Consider the following 19,887-nt stretch of genomic DNA (forward strand, 5'->3'; position numbering starts at 1 on the left):
GTAGGACAATAGTAATATATTGTCTAAAAGGGGATCCCTGGGTGGCTCAGCCATTTAGTGCCTGCCTTCGGCCCAGGACGTGATCCTGGAATCCCGAGATCAAGTCCCACATTGGGCTTCCTGCATGGAGCCTGCTTCTCCCTCTGCCTGTGTCTCTGCCTCTCTCTCTCTTTCTCTGTGTCTCGCATGAATAAATAAATAAAATCTTTAAAAATATATATATATTGTCTAAAAGTTATTATTTCTGCCATCTTAGAATGTGTGTTTGTTAGACCATTAAACCCCATTCACAAGAACTGTTTTCATCTGGTATTAGCTGTCTGTCACACACATTGCAGTAAGTTTGGTTTTCCTACACTGATCTTTCTAAGAAAAACCACCCCAGCTCATTTTCCCTCACAAGACTTGTCTCTTCTATATGGTCATTAAATGGTGTTTCTCAGGGTTGTCTCTGGAATTTCTTTTCTTCTCACTCTGATCTATACCTTCTACCAAAAAGTATCATTCATCCCTTCAGCTTCTATCACCATTACATAATAATTCCCACATCTACATATTTAGCCCAAGCATCTCTTGAGCTTCTGACCCATATATTCAATTGCCTATCTTATGTATCCAACTGTATATCCTAATGATGGGTCAAATTAAAGGTAATTAGTTTATCTTTCCCCACCAAAAAAAACCTGTTCAAGAGAAAAAAAAAAATACCTGTTCATCCCTATTTCCAGTTAGATATTCCCCTATCTCTGTTGGTAGTACTAGTATCTACTAAGTCACTGAACCTGTAATATGGGCAGCCAATTTTGACTCTTCCTTCCCTTCCCAATGGCCTCCAATCATGCCCCAAATCTCTCCTGCATTGATCCTATATCCATTCCCATTTCACGAATTAAAACTCTGCACAAGTCCAACAACTTTTCCCCCCAAATGCTTTATTGAGGTGCAACTTACATAATAATAAAAAAAAAAAATCACTCATCTGAAGCATACCATTAAATGATTTTTAGTATAGTTACAGAGCTCTGCAATCACCACAGCAGCCCAATTTTTTGGTTAACTATCCCAGGCCCCAGCGAATCTACTTTTTGCCTCCACATACTTTACAAAAGAACGTTTCATATAAACGGAATCACACCAAACAGGTGGTCTTTTATAACTGGATTCTTTCACTTAGGATAACGTTCCTAAGTTCACCTATGTCGTACCATGTATCAGTAGTTTGTTCCTTTTTATGACTGAGCAGTATGCCATTGTATGATACACTGTTTTGCTTACCCATTCACTGGTTGATAGGCATTTGCATTGTTTCCAGTTTTTAGTTGTTTGAACAGTCTCTATACAAGCATATGTTTTCATTTATCTTGGGTTGTTTCCAGGAGTAGAATCACTGGGTCATATGGTAAATGTTATGCTTAATTTTTTAGAAACTGCCAAACTGTTTTCCAAACTGGCTCCAACAGTTTTCGACTGGTCCATCCTTCTATCCTGCCACATTGACCTTGCTATTTCCTGCTGCCAAAGCAATTTACCAATTCATTCCACAGCTTAAAATATTTCGGTGACTCATATTGACTATGGCAATGGTTCTCAAACTTTAGTGTACAAAAAAAACACGTGAATAGTTTGTTAAAGTGTAGATTTCTCAGCCTTACTACTCTCAGAGAATCTAATTCCCTAAGTCTAATAAGCTGATGTGGGTGTTAGGCACACATATTTTGAAAAACACTGACCTACAGGATAAAGTCTTAAGCTCCTTAGCATTGGCATCAATTCATTCAAATATTTATAGGACAGATTCTAGGGACTGCAGCAGAGCTATGAACAAACCATTCACAACACTTCTATTCCAAATAAGGGAAAGAGACAAAAAAAAAAAAAAAAGACAAAATGCTATGTGCTATGGTGACCAGAGCCTATTTTAAATTAGGTGACCAGGGAGGGCCTAAGAAGTAGGGAAAAAAGCTTCTTAATTTCAATGTCCTGGACTCAGCTCACCTCTTGAGATCTATTTCCCATTCTGTACAGCTTCCGCAATACCACACAGTTTGCAGTTCTTCAAATATATCATGTTATTTCACATCTCTGTGCTTTTACATATGCTATTAATCTGCTCTGGTTACAAATACCTCCCCCTCCTCTGTCACTACCTCTCTTTTCCCACTCCACTAGAGACAACACTCCTATATTTTCATTCCCCAAACTCTGGATGAAATACACTGAGATCCATAACAGGAAGTCTCCTCCTCTGTGCTATAAACATGTTTCAACCAACTCATATACTTCAACTGTATTGGTTTGTTTTATAATTCTGTCTCCTACTGAGTTCCTCAAGGACAGGATTATACACTGAACAAACCACATTTGCTAGTTCTGTTAATTTTATATTAACAGAACTGCACATAAATGTCAATAGGGAAAAAAAACAATATTCCTAAAAACTTTTAAAAAGTAAACCCTCGGGATCCCTGGGTGGCGCAGCGGTTTGGCGCCTGCCTTTGGCCCAGGGCGCGATCCTGGAGACCTGGGATCGAATCCCACATCAGGCTCCCGGTGCATGGAGCCTGCTTCTCCCTCTGCCTATGTCTCTGCCTCTCTCTCTCTCTCTCTGTGACTATCATAAATAAATAAAAATTAAAAAAAATTAAAAAAAATAAAATAAAAAAATAAAAAAATAAATAAAAAGTAAACCCTCTATGATATGAAAGTCTATCTAAATCCTTTAAGAATAAAAATTAACAGATACACTTCTACAAAAAAAATTTCACTAAAAAGAATTTTATTTCTGTAATTTGCACTTCTGTACTCACTAAAACTTTCCCAGAAAGTAAAATTTTAAAATACCTTTGAGAATTTACATGACACGTTAGTACCAAAATATATAAAGTGTGTGCCTCAATATAGATTATTTTCATAATGTCAGCAAGCCTAAAGAAACATCATTCAGTAACAATGATTCTTGGTCTTCAGAAGCAAGTTCATTTCTATAAACTTACCTCTTTTTATTCTAGCTTCCTTAATTTCTTCACAGAGTTTATTAAATTCTGGATCCAATTCAGCTGCAATGATGGCATGTGCTGTGTCCTTCAGGGTACAAGCCCTATGCCTAATTATTTTATCTGTTAAAAAAGTTGGTATACTTTATTATATAGATAAATAAAATAACATTAACAAAGAGTATCTTAAAAAGAGAAAGAAAAGAACACAAACATTTAAATAAAACTGTAAAAAGCACTTCCAGGTGAGAAACAGGTTCATTTAAATGATGAGTAAAAAATATAATAAGCTATTTAGTAACCTTGATAATTCTCTGAATTATTTTTTAGAACTTCAAAGTACAAGTGACTCCTGCACAACAAAGGGATTAGAGGTGCCAACTCTCCACATAGTCAAAAACCTGTAACTTTTGACTCCCCCCCCCCAAAATTTACTAGTAATAGTAAATAGTAATAGTAACGCTGACCAGAAGTCTTATAGATAACATAAATAGTCCATTAACACATGTCCTGTATGTTAAATGTATCATATACTGTATTCTTACAATACAGCTAAAGAAATGGAAATGTTAAGAAAATCATAAGAGAAAATACATTTATAGTACTGTACTGCATTTACAAAAAAAAAAAAAAGGATCCATGTAGAAGTGGGACCTATGTAGTTCAAACTGTGCTGTTCAGGTTCAATTGTACTAATAAGCCTATTTAACAAATCATTATCTCAAAGACACAAAACTTGATTTTATGTTTTAAAAAACAAAAACATGATTTTCAATAAAAATTTTAAGAGATTCGGAGAATATTCACCATATGCCCAGTACCAGAGTTTCTATAGATGGATATTGAGAATTCAGAAAATCTTACATAATTTTCTCCATAAGTGAAAACTGGTCAAAACTATGAAGAATATAATATATCCTAAGTAAAAGTGACTTATTAAAAATCTGTGACAACAAAAAATTAAAACTTAAAAAAAATAAAAATCTGTGACAGAAACAAAAAATATAGCAAGCACTCTAAGCCAAAAATTGCAAAAACTGCAATTGTAGGTAGATCCAGGAAAGAAATACACACACTATTAGGTAAACCACACCTGATGTTTACATTAAGTCTCGGCTTTACACTAATCGAGAAGCCCTCATTCATGAAAAACACAACATAAAAAGTGCTCCCAAGAGCTACACAACTCTGAAATATTAAAAGTCAAGTCAAGGGGTGCCTGAGTGGCTCAGTCAGGTAAGCATCTGACTCTTGATTTTGTCTCAGGTCATGATCTCAGGGTCCTGAGATCAAGCCCCACAATGGGCTTGCACTCAGCAAGGAGTCTGAGTAGGAAGTCCCTCTCCCTCTGCTCACCCTCCTTTTCTCTCTAAAACAAATAAATAAAATCTGTGGTTAGAATACAATAAACAAGAGATAAATGGGAATCTGATTGTATTTAAAGGATTCAGGCCTTATACTAAGAGCAATGAAAAGTCATTGAAAAGATCAGAACAGAGAAGTAACATGATTTAAATGACCATCTTCGGGCAGTTCGGTGGCTCAGTGGTTTAGTGCCACCTTTAGTCCGGGGCATGATCCTGGAAACCCGGGATCGAGTCCCACGTCCAGTTTCCTGCATGGAGCCTGCTTCTCCCTCTGCCTATGTCTCTGCCTCTTTCTCTCATGAATAAATAAATAAAATATTTTTAAATAAATAAATAAATAAACAAACATCTTCAAAAGATCATCTCTAGGGACACCTGGGTAGCACTGTCAGTAAAGCAACCAAGTCTTGATTTCGGCTCTGGTCATGATCTCACAGTCACAGGATTGAGCTCCACACTGGGCTCCATGCCCAGTGGAGAATCTGCTTGTCCCCCTCCCTCTGCTCTACCCCTCTCCCTCTCTCTCTCAAAGAAATAAAATCTTAAAAAAAAAAAAAAGTCATCTCCAGCCATTATCTGGAAACTATTGGAGGGGTCACGAATAAAAACAGGTAACATAATCTGGGGATCCCTGGGTGGCGCAGCGGTTTGGCGCCTGCCTTTGGCCCAGGGCGCAATCCTGGAGACCCGGGATAGAGTCCCACGTCAGGCTCCCGGTGCATGGAGCCTGCTTCTCCCTCTGTCTGTGTCTCTGCCTCTCTCTCTCTCTGTGACTATCATGAATAAAAAAAAACAAAAACAAAAACAAAAACAGGTAACATAATCAGAAGCCTCTTTTTTTAGTGAGAGAGAAGAACAAATTGAATGAGGGTGGGGGTGGTGAAAAGGAGAAGATTATGGATTTTAAATACGTTCTCAAGGACACAACTTGATGATGAAGTATGGGATGAGGTATGTATCAAGGATCATGGTCTAGCTTCTTGCATGAAAAATGGGAAAATGGAAGTAATACTTTCAAATATGCAAATAATGAGAGAATAAATAGAAGAGGAAAAAAGTCAAAAATTAAAGTTTAAAGAGTTTATTTCGATGTGTAAAAAATATCCAAAGAGATATCATGAATATATGGAAATAAATGAATACAGATCTCAAGAATCTATGACCCAAAAGCCACAACTGTGCAATCCGAATTTATTATTTAACATCCTGTACTTTCCTAAGTCTTAAAAAAAAAAAAAAAGATCTATTACAGTACAGAAGAGATATATTAAATTGCATATATTTAAAGTATACATTTTGGGGGCACCTGGGTGGCTCAGTCAGCTAAGAATCTGTCTTCAGCTCAGGTCATGATTTCAGAGTCCTGAGATCAAGCCCTGCATCGGGATCCCTTCTCAGCAGGGAGTTGCTTCTCCCTCTCCCTCTCCCTCTGCCTGCTACTCCCCCTACTTGTGTTCTGTCAAATAAATAAAATCTTAAAACAAAAAAAGTATACATTTTGATCACACCAAAAAGAATAAAATACTTAGGAATAAACTTAACCAAAGAAGTGAAACACCTGTGCTTTGGAAAATATAAAACACTGATGAAAGAAACTGAGGATGATATACATAGATGGAAAGATATTCCATGTTCATGGATTGGAAGAATATTGCTAAAATGTCTACACTAGGGAATCCCTGGGTGGCGCAGCGGTTTGGCGCCTGCCTTTGACCCAGGGCGCGATCCTGGAGACCCGGGATTGAGTCCCATGTCAGGCTCCCAGGGCATGGAGCCTGCTTCTCCCTCTGCCTGTGTCTCTGCCTCTGTGTGTGTGTGTGTGTGTGGGACTATCATAAATAAATAAAAATTAAAAATAAAATAAAATAAAATAAAATGTCTACACTATTCAAGGCAATCTGCAGATTCAGCACAATCTCTATCAAAATACCAAAAACATTTTTCACAAAACTAGAACAAGTAATCCTAAAATGTGTATGGAACCACAAAAGACCCCAAGTAGCTAAGCAGTCTTTGAGAAAGGAAAACAAAGCTGGAGGTTTGTCTGAAATCACAATTCCAGATTTCAAGATGTAATACAAAGCTGTAAGAACTGAAACAGTATGGCACTGGCACAAAAACAGACAGAGAGATCAACAGTACAGGATAGAAAGCACAGAAATATAACCCACACTTATATGGTCAATTCATCTATGACAAAAGAGACAAGAATATACATGGGGAAAACGCAGTCTCTTTAACAAACAGTGTTGGGAAAACTGGACAGCTACATGCACAAGAATGAAATTGGACCACTTTCTTACATCATACACAAAAATAAACTCAAAATGGATTAAAGACTTAAGTGTAAGACCTGAAACCATAAAATTCGTAGAACAGAACAAGGACAGTAAATTCCCTAACATCAGCCTTAGCAACATTTTTCTAGATATGTCTCCACAGGCAAAGGAAACAACAGCAAAAATAAGCTACTGAGACTACACCAAAATAGACCATTTATTTTCAATGTGATTTATGTGATTATTAGTAAAGTTGCTATTTATTTTCCACTTGCTCCCTTTTCCTTTTTTTCTTACTTCTTCTGGATGTGTACTTATTTATGATCCTATTTTATCTCTGTTGGTATTAGCTCTAAATATTTGCTGCACTATTGCTAGTCCCCTATGAGCTTCAAGGAATATTTCCTTTCTCTGGTCTGAGATAGTTTCCTCATATGTATACACCAATCAGTGATCAGCTCAAGACTGGAAGAGATCCGCTGCAGATTTCCAGAGTGTTCTCTCTGTACAGCTTGCTTTCTTTCTGCCCTGAGAACTCTACCTACTTTGCCCTCCTTACATTTCCAGCTGTCTCTGTAATTCAGGTAGACTTCCTCTGCCTGGGTTTTTCCTTCCTATACCATAGTCTGGAAACTCTCGACGCAACTAGGGCTCAACCTGTAGTTTCTCATCTTTTGGGGAATACTAGCCTTTGTTTCCTGATATCCGGTGTCTTCAAAATTGTTTTTTCATACATTTTGTTCAGTTTTTTTCATTGTTTCAGGTAGGAGGATAAATTCGGTCCCTTTTACTCCATCACAGCCAAAATCAGAAGTCTCCTGATAACTTTCAAACATCCTTTGAGAACCAAACTATAATGGCTATTTAAAAATCCAAAGTAGGGGACACCTGGGTGGCTCAGCGGTTGAAGGTCTGCCTTTGGCTCAGAGCGTGATCCCAGGGTCCTGGAATCAAGTCCCATGTCAGGCTCCCTGCATGGAGGCTGCTTCTCCCTCTGCCTGTGTCTCTGCCTCTCTTTCTCTGTCTCTCATGAATGAATGAATGAATGAATGATTATAAAAATAATGAAAATCCAAAGGAGGATGTACCTTAATTTTTCAAAATTATTGTTCTATTGTTTTAAGTCTTAAGTTGCTTCAAATTTTACCTATTACACATAAAAACCTACAATGAACATCCTTAGAAGTAGCTGTACTTTCAAGCTGATAATATAATATTTGTGGTGCACATGCCACTGGCTTTCTACCTCAACTTGAAAAAGCTAAGAGGCAAGATTAAATCTAAAGCCATGTATCTGGCAAATTATCACTCTAAAATAACTCAATAGTCTTTCTTTTTAAATGTATGCTTCCTGCTCACATTCCATCCCCAATTAAATGGGGGAAGGAAGGAAGGAAGGAAGGAAGGAAGGAAGGAAGGAAGGGAGGGAGGGAGGGAGGGAGGGAGGGAGGGAGGGAGGAAAAGAAAAGAAAAGAAAAGAAAAGAAAAGAAAAGAAAAGAAAAGAAAAGAAAAGAAAAAAGAAAAGAAAAGAAAGAAAAGAAAAGAAAAGAAAAGAAAGAAAAGAAAGAAAAGAAAAGAAAAGAAAAGAAAAGAAAAGAAAAGAAAAAGAAATCGATAAAAATTTCCCATTGATCTGAAGGATAATGAATTTATTCTGAAGAGCATCTGCACTTGATAAGGAAACAGTATTTTTCATGTGCTTACCATTATAATTATTTTTAATCATTGTTAGGTTAGAATTGCATCTATGTTTTTTTATACACAGCAACAAATCATAAGTTTATAGAACATTAAAAGTAGAAGAGATGTGATGTCTTCAAACTTCATCTTTTTCAAGAGGTAGGGGGGTCATCTTAGATCCTTATAAGCATGTGATAAAAATGAAAAATCACACATGTATACAATTTGGGATGTTATTGTTCAGAGACTCTCTCATGGACATCAGTCTTAAAATCCTTACTTTAAACAGTGCTTTAAGATATAAGCTACAGGGCAACTCTCTCGAGTCCCCTCTCTCCCTCTTCAGTAGCTTTTGTACTATCACTCAATAAACTTTGCTTTACTGACCACCAAAAGTTTAAAAATAAATAAAATATAAGGTATATGTTTACCAGTTCTTTAGTCTCATACTTTATGATCTTAAGATTCTCAAAATCCATGTAATTTGAAAATAACATAAGCACAGCAAAAAACCACACACACTAGTTTTGAGGACAGAATCCAATCCATTCAGTTGTGCCATATAACATTTGTGGGTTTGCACAAATTACATAACCTCTGAGCCCCAATAATAAAAACTATTATTAGGGCAAATTGAGGAGAATCTATAAAATTAATAGAATCACTACTTTTCTCAACATCCGAAAAACAAATAATCCGGTCAAGAAATGGCCAGAAGACATGAAAAGCCACTTCTCCAGAGAAGACATGCGAATGGCCAACAGACACATGAAAAAATGCTCAACATCACTCAGCATCAGGGAAATCTCAACCACAATGAGATACCACCTCACATCGGTCAGAATGGCTAAAATTAACAAGTTAGGAAACAACAGATATTGGCAACAATGCAGAGAAACGGGAACCCTCACACACTGTTGATGGGAATGCAAGCTGGTGCAGCCACTCTGGAAAACAATATGGAGGTTCCTCAAGAATTTAAAATTAGAGCTACCTTACGACCTAGAAACTGCACGACTAGGTGTTTATCCAAAAGATACAGTGATTGGAAGAGGCACCTGCACCCCATTGATTATAGAAGCAATGTCCACAATAGCTAACATATGGAAAGAGCCCAGATGTCCATCAACCAATGGATAAAGATGTGGTGTGTGTATACACACACACACACACACACACACACACACACACACACACACTCAGCCATCAAAAACATGAAGTCTTGCCATTTGCAGCAAATGGAACTAAAGGGTATTATGCTAAGCAAAATAAGTCAATCAGAGAAAGGCATTATCATATGATCTCACTCATATGTGGAATTTAAAAAACAAAACAGGATCATAGGCAAAGGAGGGAAAAATAAGACAAAATCAGAGGGGGAGACAAACCATAACAGACTCTTAACCATAGGAAACAAACTGAGGGTTGTTGGAGGGGAGGTAGGCAAGGAGGATGGGGTAACTGGGTGATAGACAATCCATATGATGGAATGAGCACTGGGTGTTATGTAAGACTGATGAATCACTGAACTCTACCTCTGAAACTAATAATATACCATATGTTATTTAGTTGAATTTAAATAAAATTTTTAAAAACAATCACTACTTTTATAAAAGTAACAACTATTATCAATGTGTCAATGTTACTTTTGTACTTTGATGAAGAGAAGTATATTAGCTGTTTTTTTTCAGTAAAGTTATTAAGGAAAATTAATAATATTTTAAGAAAAACTAATTTTATAGGATGATGTTTTATCCCAAATTATTTCATAAATAAGAAATTTTATGTATTTACTGGCTCATATCTAAATTGTCTCCATTTTATAATTTCTATCTAATCTGAAACTCCTTCAGTTAGTGTTCAACAAGAGAACAACTGATGAAATTTTACTCACTGGCCACATTTATTAAGAACATGCTCCATACATACACTTATACAGATCCTGTTCCCAATCAGCTTAGGGTCTAAAACAAGGGATAAGGAGTAACAAGTAACTATTTCAGCTCAAGGAGGCAGGTGGTGGTGGGGTAGATAAAAAGTATCACAGGAAAGTTACATAGTGTTGATTCCAAGATGAAGGGATTACTTATAACTGAAAGGACATCCAAAAAAACTTTCATGAATGTAGCATTTAATATTCCTTGAAGGGTGAGTGGGATTTCAAAAGATAAATGTAGTTTTAAAAACAACATATTCTATGTAACTTACACCTCAATAAAAGTGGTACACACTCCCAGTAGGGGCAATACATTTAACAAAGGTACCATAAATTCATTCCAACAGTTAAGATTGGAGCTAAACTGAGAACTGGGACCTAAATCTCATAAGGGAGGATTCCTCGTGGGCTTCTCTCTCTTCTCATTCTATATACCACCTATGTGATCTCATTCACTCCTATACACTGATGACTCCAACAATGTTTCTTGCCCAAATATCTCCCAATGTCCAGAACCATATATATAACTACTACTCTGTAATATCTGCATTTTATCTGGGAGTGCACCAAAGGTTAGCTCTTACTAATATGTCCAAAATTAAGCTTAGCATACTGCCCATAAACCTGTTCCTCTATTGGTTTCCTTCTCATATTACTTAACCATGCTCAGACCACAAACTCAGGAGTCATTCTAGATTTCTGTCAGTTACATCTAATCGATTGGTCACTAGGCCCTTTACATCCAATCTCTGCCGCCACTGCAACTGAATTTTAATTGGTCTTCTAACCTCCATCTCTGCTACTCTCCTGACCTCTACCCCAAAACTGACACTGCCCGCAATACTATACTCTTAAATGCAAATCAAACTGTATCACTTTCTGTCTCAAAACCATCCAATCGTTCCTTATCATTTAGAAAAGTAACTCTGAAGTCCTTATTCAGGATCAAAAGAAGATAGGGACTTTCTAGGACATTTATCTGTAGGACTCTCTACTAAGTGGGCTTTAGGCATCTTCCAGACCAGAGCTATACATTTCCAGCATAGACCATGATTTATGCATATCAGAATATTCCACACATGGATGCTCAGTAAATGGAGACGTGGTGGTTAAGAGAACAGATTCATGGACAGCCTAGGTGGCTCAGCGGTTTAGCACCGCCTTCAGCCCAGGGTGTGATCCTGGAGTCCCCGGATCAAGTTTCAAGATCAAGTCCCAAGTCGGGCTCCCTGCATGGAGCCTGCTTCTCCCTCTGCCTGTGTCTCTGCCTCTTTCTCTCTGTGTGTCTCTCATGAATAAATAAAATCTTTAAAAAAAAGAGAGAGAAAACAGATTCATTTCCCACCACTGTTCTGCTCTATTCTCCAGCACATTCCCTCTTTTTATAATTTTGTACACTACTTCTGTCAGCGTGGAATGAATGCCTTTCCTAATCTTATCCATTTCTAGGTAGTGTCTTTTCCTCTGTGCTCCACTCACAATGTGTACATATTTCTAACAAAGACCTTATAAAACTGCACTATAATCATCTGTCGTCACTTCAAGACAAAATTCGTAACTGCCACCTCTATGCTCTACCTTAATAATCTATTACAACTGCAGAGGCACCCAAGTGACTCAGTCGGTTAGGCATCCAACTCTTGATTTTGGCTCAGGTCATGAGCCCTGCATTGGCCTCCACACTTGGCAGGTGGGGGAAAAATCTGCTTGAGGATTTCTCTCCCTCTGCCTCTCCCCGTTTGTGGTTGCTCTCTCTCACACAAATAAATAAATAAATCTTAAAAAAATTAAATAAAAATAGAGCTCTTAAAGAAGTAACTAAGATAAAATAAGGTTGTATGAGTAGGTCCTAATTTGATCTATGTCCTTGTAAGAGGAAAATTGGCAAAGACACACAAGGGGTGTGTGCATACAGAGAAATGAGCATATGAGGTCACAGCAAGAAGGCAGCCATCTGTAAGCCAAAAGGAATACTAAAGAGAAACCAAATCTACTGACACTTTCATTTTGGACTCACAGCTTCCAGAACTCTAAGAAAATTAATTTCTGTTCTTTTAGTCTATATCATTTTGTTATGAAAGTTCTAGCAAACTAATACCGTAACACATAGCATGATGTCTGCCACACAGTAATCGTTAAACATACATTACATCTGAGTATCTCTGCCGCAAGAGGCAAGGACTGTCACAGTCACTTTTGTATTCTAAGCACCCAGGCTCAGTAACTAGTACATGGTACTCATAAATACTAACAGAAAATATTAATGAGTTTGGCTGAAGCACAGCCTGCAGAGGGCTCCAAAGGCTAGGGTGAAGCTGTAAGCTTTATTCCCAAGCAAACTAGTGCAAAAGAGAAGATTTTGAGAAGACTACAAGATTAGGGCTGAACTTTCAGCAAAATGAGCTCAATAATAGTATGTATGTGAATGAGGGCTAGACTCATTCTAGGGGTGAAACTGAGGCCTAGAGAATGTGATGTACTGCAAGATAAAGAATGGGGAATGGTTAAATATATATATATATATATGTTTATATATCTTTAAGATAATAAATAATTAGGGTCAAACATTTGATACTAGTTACATTTAGAACTACAGGTTAAAATTCTTCTGGCTAACATTTAATTTCTGTCCACATCATCCTCATGAGAGATAATCTGGGTAAACATTTAGGCAACATGTATAGCTTTCAAAATACTGGCTTTTGTCTTCTATGTGTATGCTAGATTTTTTTCCCAAATGGCCAAGGGTTCTGCAAAACAGAACACTGTAAGCTCCAAATACTCATGGGAGCTTGTAAAAGTAATACAACACTCCTGTAATTTCTACTTGCTACACAACAGACCCTGAGGTTGTTTTCCTAATACATAACAAGTGGTTCTGCTAAGGAAAAAACAAGCCTCTTAACTCAAAGATATGAAATAATCTGAACAGAGCCAAAATCATGCCTTTAAATTATATCACACTTTTTTGCATCTAAAATAGTGAAGAAAGAAAATTTTAAGTGTATCATGTCAACTCTAAGAGCCATATTCTCTGTTATACAACTGCAATGGATAGGAAAAGCTTATTATGCACCAGAAACCACTGCTTCTTTCTTTAAAGTAATATTTTTCAATGTGGTTATAATTAAGTAACATAGGGGGAAAAATCTGAATTGACCCTCTCAATTGGCTTTCTCTAAACATTCAAATTTATTTTTCACTATCCGTCCCTAGACTTTTTCCAAAATAGTATTAAATTTTAAATGTGGTCCAGGGAATTAAATACATAGGTACCCACTAAGCAACCACTTTATTAAAAAAAATTTTTTTAAGCACAATTTAAGTAATAATGATAACAAAAATTAAAATGTGGACTGCTAACCTCTACAGAACACTTACCGTGTCTCAGGCACTATGATAAGGGCTTAACATATTTAGGTTGAGCCATATGAAAATGGTGGTTCTGTAATATTTAACATAATACAATTTCTCATTTAACCCATACAACCACCCCAATGAGAAGAATACTATAATTATCTCTATTTTGCAGATAAGAATACTAAAATTTAGAGGACTAAACTTGATCACATTAATGAACTAGAAAATAGCAGAACTGGTACTAACGCTTAGGTATAAATCCAAAGCCCAAACTCTTATTACCTAGTACAGTTTCAGCAACCCCTGTGTCTTGAACACTATAACAGAGTATAAGTACTCTCATACTTTGGTCAAGGCCACTCTAAACACCTGTGCAGACTGTACCCTACTCAAGGGCCCCAGCAAGGAAATCAAATGAAGCTGACATCCAGCCCATTCTTCACTACCCAAACTGTGTCCTGTTGCTGGAGGCCATCTATACAAAAGGAGATTCGCTCACTCACACAAAACTGTTATATTGGCTAACAGTGGCCTTGATGGTGCTGACAAAAGAAAACAAAAATGCGAGAAAAATTTAACTGTATAGATTAAAAGCCTTAGAAGATATATAGAGAAAGATATATTCCTTGATTCAGAAATTTCACTTTAAGAAAATCATTCTAAAGAAATAGTTAAGGATGTACATAAAATGTATACTACAAAGTTATTCATCAATATTATAATAGAGGGAAAAACTAAAAAATCTAGTATGTCCAATGGGGTATTAGCTATAATAGTACATCTACGTGATTAAAATAATGTCATAGGAATATATTAACTCATATACTTTTCACAAAATAATCCATGAATGACAAAATTCACAAAAATTGTGTTCTCATTTTAGTAAAAATATTATGCATGTAGGTATTCCATGTACAATACATTCCCGTGTGTGAGAAACAACACAAGGTAATGGAGTTACTTAATTATCTTCTTTTAGTCTTTAGAAATGTTTCTACACAACATATATAATAAAAAGTCAAAATAAAAGAAACAAAAACTAACAAGAGGCAAATGTCCTAATACAAAGCTTAAGAACAGCTATGTAAAATGTTATTCTGCCTGTAAACTTGGAATTAGGATATCTGATGTGCGGTGATCTAAATTTAAATGAAAAACTCCCAATTTCATGTGAAAGTGCGAGATTGGGGTCATTCTAACAAGTGGCCTAAGAACCACTACCCATAAACACAGGAAAAAAGCAGAAAACTGTATTCTAACTACCTTGAGATAAGTGAAACTTAAATCAATGTTTAAGAAGTAAAAAGCATCTTACTTGTCTATCACCTGTTGAAGAAACAGAATCCTCAGCAGAGTGAGAAAGAGAGTAACAGCCCCTGTTAGCTGGAAAATGGCCTGGCACTATCAGCTAGACCTTGGTGTACTCATATTAAACATAAACAATTTTTACAGAACACAACATCAGAAAAGGCCACTCCGTGACCACGGCGAATCAAAATAAAAATAAGAGCCCCCCAATATCTGAACAAAGACAAAAGCATGAATATTGTCCGAGCCACAAAAACAAGCATGTAAAATCCTATCTCGGATAAAATGGATGACTGCTTCTTCTTTACCCATCCCAGTTTTAGCTTTGCTCCCTTCTTGCCTTCCAGGTTCTTAAAATATCTAATCTCAAAATCACCCCCCACTTCTAAGAGCATCCAATCTACTACAATGTCCTACTTTCTTAAATCCTCTCCGAAATCCTTAGCACAAGCTCAAATCCTATATGGTTCCACGTGATACATATTCTTCCTTGTTACAACGAATCAATCAATTCATCTTGTTTAACTACAGATATGTTCCTACTGGTCCTCCATGGAGGGCACTCAAAGAGCAGGGACTACAGATTTAAGTACAGGATTGGGTTAGGAACAAAACAATAAAATTGCATTAAAAATAACCACAATCTACAGAATATGTACTATCTACTTAAAAGGGTCTTTTACATGTAAACTTACTCTATAATAAGTTCCCACCAATCTGGAATTCCCAGTGTTTATCAGTGCTGGTGATCTTGACCAAATAAATGAATTTTACATTAAATTCTCAATTACTCAGTTTTCCATCCTACCTAAATAAGAATCTAAGTAGAAAAAGTAAAATATAAATGAAGAAACTAAACCCTGAACAGAATACCTAAAATATAAAATCCTTATTTAAATCCATTATTTAATTTCATAAATTAATAAATTATTTTAATAATTATATTTAACATTTAAGTATATTAGGAGTTCCTGATCAAGAAGTTTCTAAATACAATAATATGTCATTAAAACTAATTTATGGGGATCCCTGGGTGGCGCAGCGGTTTGGCGCCTGCCTTTGGCCCAGGGCGCAATCCTGGAGACCCGGGATCGAATCCCACATCGGGCTCCCGGTGCATGGAGCCTGCTTCTCCCTCTGCCTGTTGTGTCTCTGCCTCTCTCTCTCTCTCTCTGTATGACTATCATAAATAAATTTAAAAAAATGTTTAAAAAAAAAAAAACTAATTTATCTGGGCACCCCTGGTTTAGCGCCGCCTTCAGCCCAGGGCCTGATCCTAGAGACCTGGGATCGAGTTCTGCGTCGGGCTCACTGCATGGAGCCTGCTTCTCCCTCTGCCTGTGTCTAGGCCTCTCTCTCTCTCTCTCTCTCTTTCTCTCTCAGGAATAAAATAAATAAAATAAATAAAATAAAATAAAATACTAATTTATCTACCTGAAATATGGGCATGCTTTAGTATTTAAACTTTCCACTATCTTCTCATTGATCACCAAAGTGAACCTTCCCCAGAGCATCCTTACCTCCTGGATCCTTATCTGGATTATACTCTAGAGCATTGCTACAGATGAGGTCAATATCTTTCAGAAAATCCTTAGCAGTCAGGTAATTATGCTTATCAATTTTAGTTATTACTGTTGATAAATCCATTGGTTCCTTGATTACTTCAAGATAATCTGAAACCTAAAAGAAAATATTTTAATGAAAATTACTTCTATTTCCTATGATCTACTCATAAAAACACAAAATAAAACCATATAGTTATTTAATAATTAAACCCAGATATTTTAAGAATGATAAGTGAGGATAAAATTGTAGAGCAATTTATGCTGCTAAAGTTACTACTTTGAAGTCATACTTTCCATGAAAAGCTTCAGTTTCAAGTCATATCTAAATTAACTCTGAAATGTTTCTGATTTTGAAATATAAAACCAATTATGTCAGCTTTTCTCCCCCCAGTCCTTTGGATATACCTGAGAAGAGAATGTATGGTAAAAGCACCCAATAAGTATCAATAAATATTACTTTAAAAAATTTTTTGAAGGAAATTAAGAAACATAGATTTTTCATATAATTAAAGTTCTCTGGTAAATCTCTTTAATATCTTTAAATAACAACAAAAGATTTCTTTCTTTTTCCAGGGTGAATCATTTCATGGAAAGTGTTTTCTGCTCCTTTGGAGTCATTACAAACAGTTTGAGTCAATTATATAACAAAAATAAGTATTGCCTTCATGACTAGTAAAAGATTTGCTTGGACTTCCCTAATTATAAACACATTCACAAGTAAACATGCTCTATGGGCCGATTTCCTGGGAGACAACCCAAAATAAGGGCTAGTAAGTCAGGATTTGCCCTTTTGTTTTGTTTTTTTGGTTTTTTTTGCCCAATGTTTTATATCATTTGTCCACTAAGAAAGCTCTATCAACCTATCTATTGCTTCCCTCAATGCAAATCTCAAACCAAATAATCAGGTCAGATATAAAAGCAATCTTAGAAACATCTAATTAGTCCAGGACCAAATTCTAGGGCTAGGATAATTCCTGCTCTATGAAACTGAAGGTTACTTTTTTCCATTGCAAATACACACACGTATTTTATACGTTTTTAAATTTTATGGGCATGTTATAATTTATTCTTTTATTTCTAGGAGATGAAAATCTCCTTATAGGGGAGGTAGCAGAGATATACTGATAAACAATAGCTCAGAAGATATCAGTTGGATTCTTGGCTCTCGTATTTGCCATGCCTCTGTGTACATGTGGAAAATGTTTATTAACTGCAAAGCACTTTAAAAACATATTACTAAAGATCATAAAATTTTTGCCCCAATACTTAATTTTAAACTTAATGTTTATTTCCTAAACTTCTGTTTTCTCTGAAGCCAGCTTTGGAATTCCATAGTTTTTAGACATTTCAAATTCATTATCTGAATATAAATTTTTATGTTTTAGGTTGTTATCTTGTGGGGCACCTGGGTGGCTCAGTTAGTTAAGCATCTGCCTTCTGCTAGGATCATGATTTTGGGGTCCTGGGATGTGCCCCACATCTGGCTCCCTACTCAGCAGGAAGTCTATTTCTCCCTCTCCCTTTGCCCCTTCCCCCCACCCCTACACCCCACTCATGCTCTTAAATAAATAAAATCTTTTTAAAAAATTTTTAATATTGTCTTTCCCTCATGTTTCACAGAGACCTCTACATTTTCAGCTTCAAGAACAAAGAACAAGTAACAGAAGAACATAAGAATAAAAGAGAAAGTAAGAAACATAATCCTTGAATAAAAGTTTTATCTGACCAACATTTTCTATCCCCTTCCAATGCCCTACCATCCTTTATAAAACTTTTACTCTATCACAGATGGCATCTGAAATCTGATCACCTCTTCTGTTTAGAAAGAGTTCTGGGGGAAAAGGCAAAATTGGTTTAATCCCAGTATGGGAGGTTGACTTGAAGTCAAGCCATTATCAAATAAGTGTCAGGGTCCCATACCCAATTTGAAACAAAAATAAACATCTAAAATAATCTTTAAAGTGGGCTGAGGGCATCTGGGTGTCTCAGCCAGTTAAGCACCTGCCTTGGGCTCAGGTCGTGATCCTAGGGTGTGGGATGGAGCCCCACATCAACATCAGGCTCCCTGCTTCTCCCTCCTTCTCTGCTCACCCCTGTCCTGCTCATTCTCTCTCTCTCTCTCTCCCCACCCCCCGCATCAATAAATAAAATCTCATAAAAAGAAAAAGAAAGTGGGCTGATAGTTTCAAGATTATCTGATAACACTAAAAGGGGAAAAAAATGTTCCGCAAATATAAAATGGTATGTATTAATTGCAAAAGTAAATTAGGCAATTCCTGCCATTGCAGTAGAAAAAAAAATTAAGGTATAACTGTGATATAATGGAAGGAATGTGGACTTTAAATTTCAAAAAACCTTTGAGTCTTGGCTATGTCACTTGCCTGGGAGCCTCAGTTTCCTCAGCTGCAACATAAGAATAATAATGACCTTGTGAGGTTGTTAAAAGGATCAAATATATAAAACTATGTATCATGGAGAAATATACAAATAAAGTTAGAAATAGTCCTTTTACTCAAAAAAAAGGGGGGATTGGGGTGGGATAACTGTTTTCAGAGGGGAAAAAAACAATGATAGCTCATTCTTCCCAGTCACAGATGAGGTAATGATTCCAAAGGAATCTGCTCAGGTCCAAAAGTACAGATTTCACAACAAGGACGCAACATTAAACTATGAATCATTTCATAATTCAAATTAAAAAAGATGAAGAAAAAATTAAAACTAAAAACACCAAAGCTGTTCAAACATGGAGTCTGAACTATAAGAAGAAGGCCAGTAAAGACTGTATTGTGTTCATCCACACACTATATTATCCCAGGATAAAAAAACAAAAACAACACCACCAAAAATTTCATCCACAATATTATAGTAGATTCCAAATGGAAAATTTCTTTTCTTATCATCACAAACCATGCTCCCACAAGGACACAAAACAATATACATAGAAAGTGAGAAATTTTCCACTGGGAGCAGAGAAAAATCCTTGCAGGGAAAAACAATTTTAGCTACATAGGATATGCTTAACTTCAAACAGCATCTTAGTCACAGGCATTTCCAAAATATGAAAGATAAATTTCAGGTTTCTTTCCCAACTCTTTCACTAAAATATACATAATTTGGAAAATGCCAAAGTAATTGGTATTGACTGGTTAACATCAAGATACTTTTTAAGAGCAAGATTTATCCTGGAATAAAAATAGTTTTGTATGGACATTTCATTAAAGTAACTTTTAATCCTCTTCTTGAACAGAAGAGTAAGAGATCACAAAGATCAATACTAATTAAGAGGACATACAAATTGGTCACTATTTTCATCCAAAAGTCACCAGATATTTGCTGGTGACATTAGTAATTATCACATGGATTAAAATTTTACAGGCTAGGGGTAATATTCATCCATG

General features: G+C 36.2%; 1 protein-coding gene across 2 annotated transcripts in view; it reads right to left on the reverse strand.

The window, feature by feature from the left end:
* The window catches only part of ATAD2B (ATPase family AAA domain containing 2B), a 158,195-nt gene that overhangs the window by 13,274 nt on the left and 125,034 nt on the right, over positions 1 to 19,887 (reverse strand). For both annotated transcript variants that reach the window (XM_038560889.1, XM_038560888.1), the window contains exons 22-23: positions 16,445 to 16,604; positions 2,994 to 3,116 (exon numbers count right to left, since the gene is read on the reverse strand). In XM_038560889.1, the coding sequence (XP_038416817.1) occupies positions 2,994 to 3,116; positions 16,445 to 16,604 (283 nt within the window). The remainder of the gene's footprint in view (positions 1 to 2,993; positions 3,117 to 16,444; positions 16,605 to 19,887) is intronic.

Source organism: Canis lupus, chromosome 17 (genome assembly GCF_011100685.1).
Source record: "Canis lupus familiaris isolate Mischka breed German Shepherd chromosome 17, alternate assembly UU_Cfam_GSD_1.0, whole genome shotgun sequence".
Classification (NCBI taxonomy): domain Eukaryota; kingdom Metazoa; phylum Chordata; class Mammalia; order Carnivora; family Canidae; genus Canis; species Canis lupus.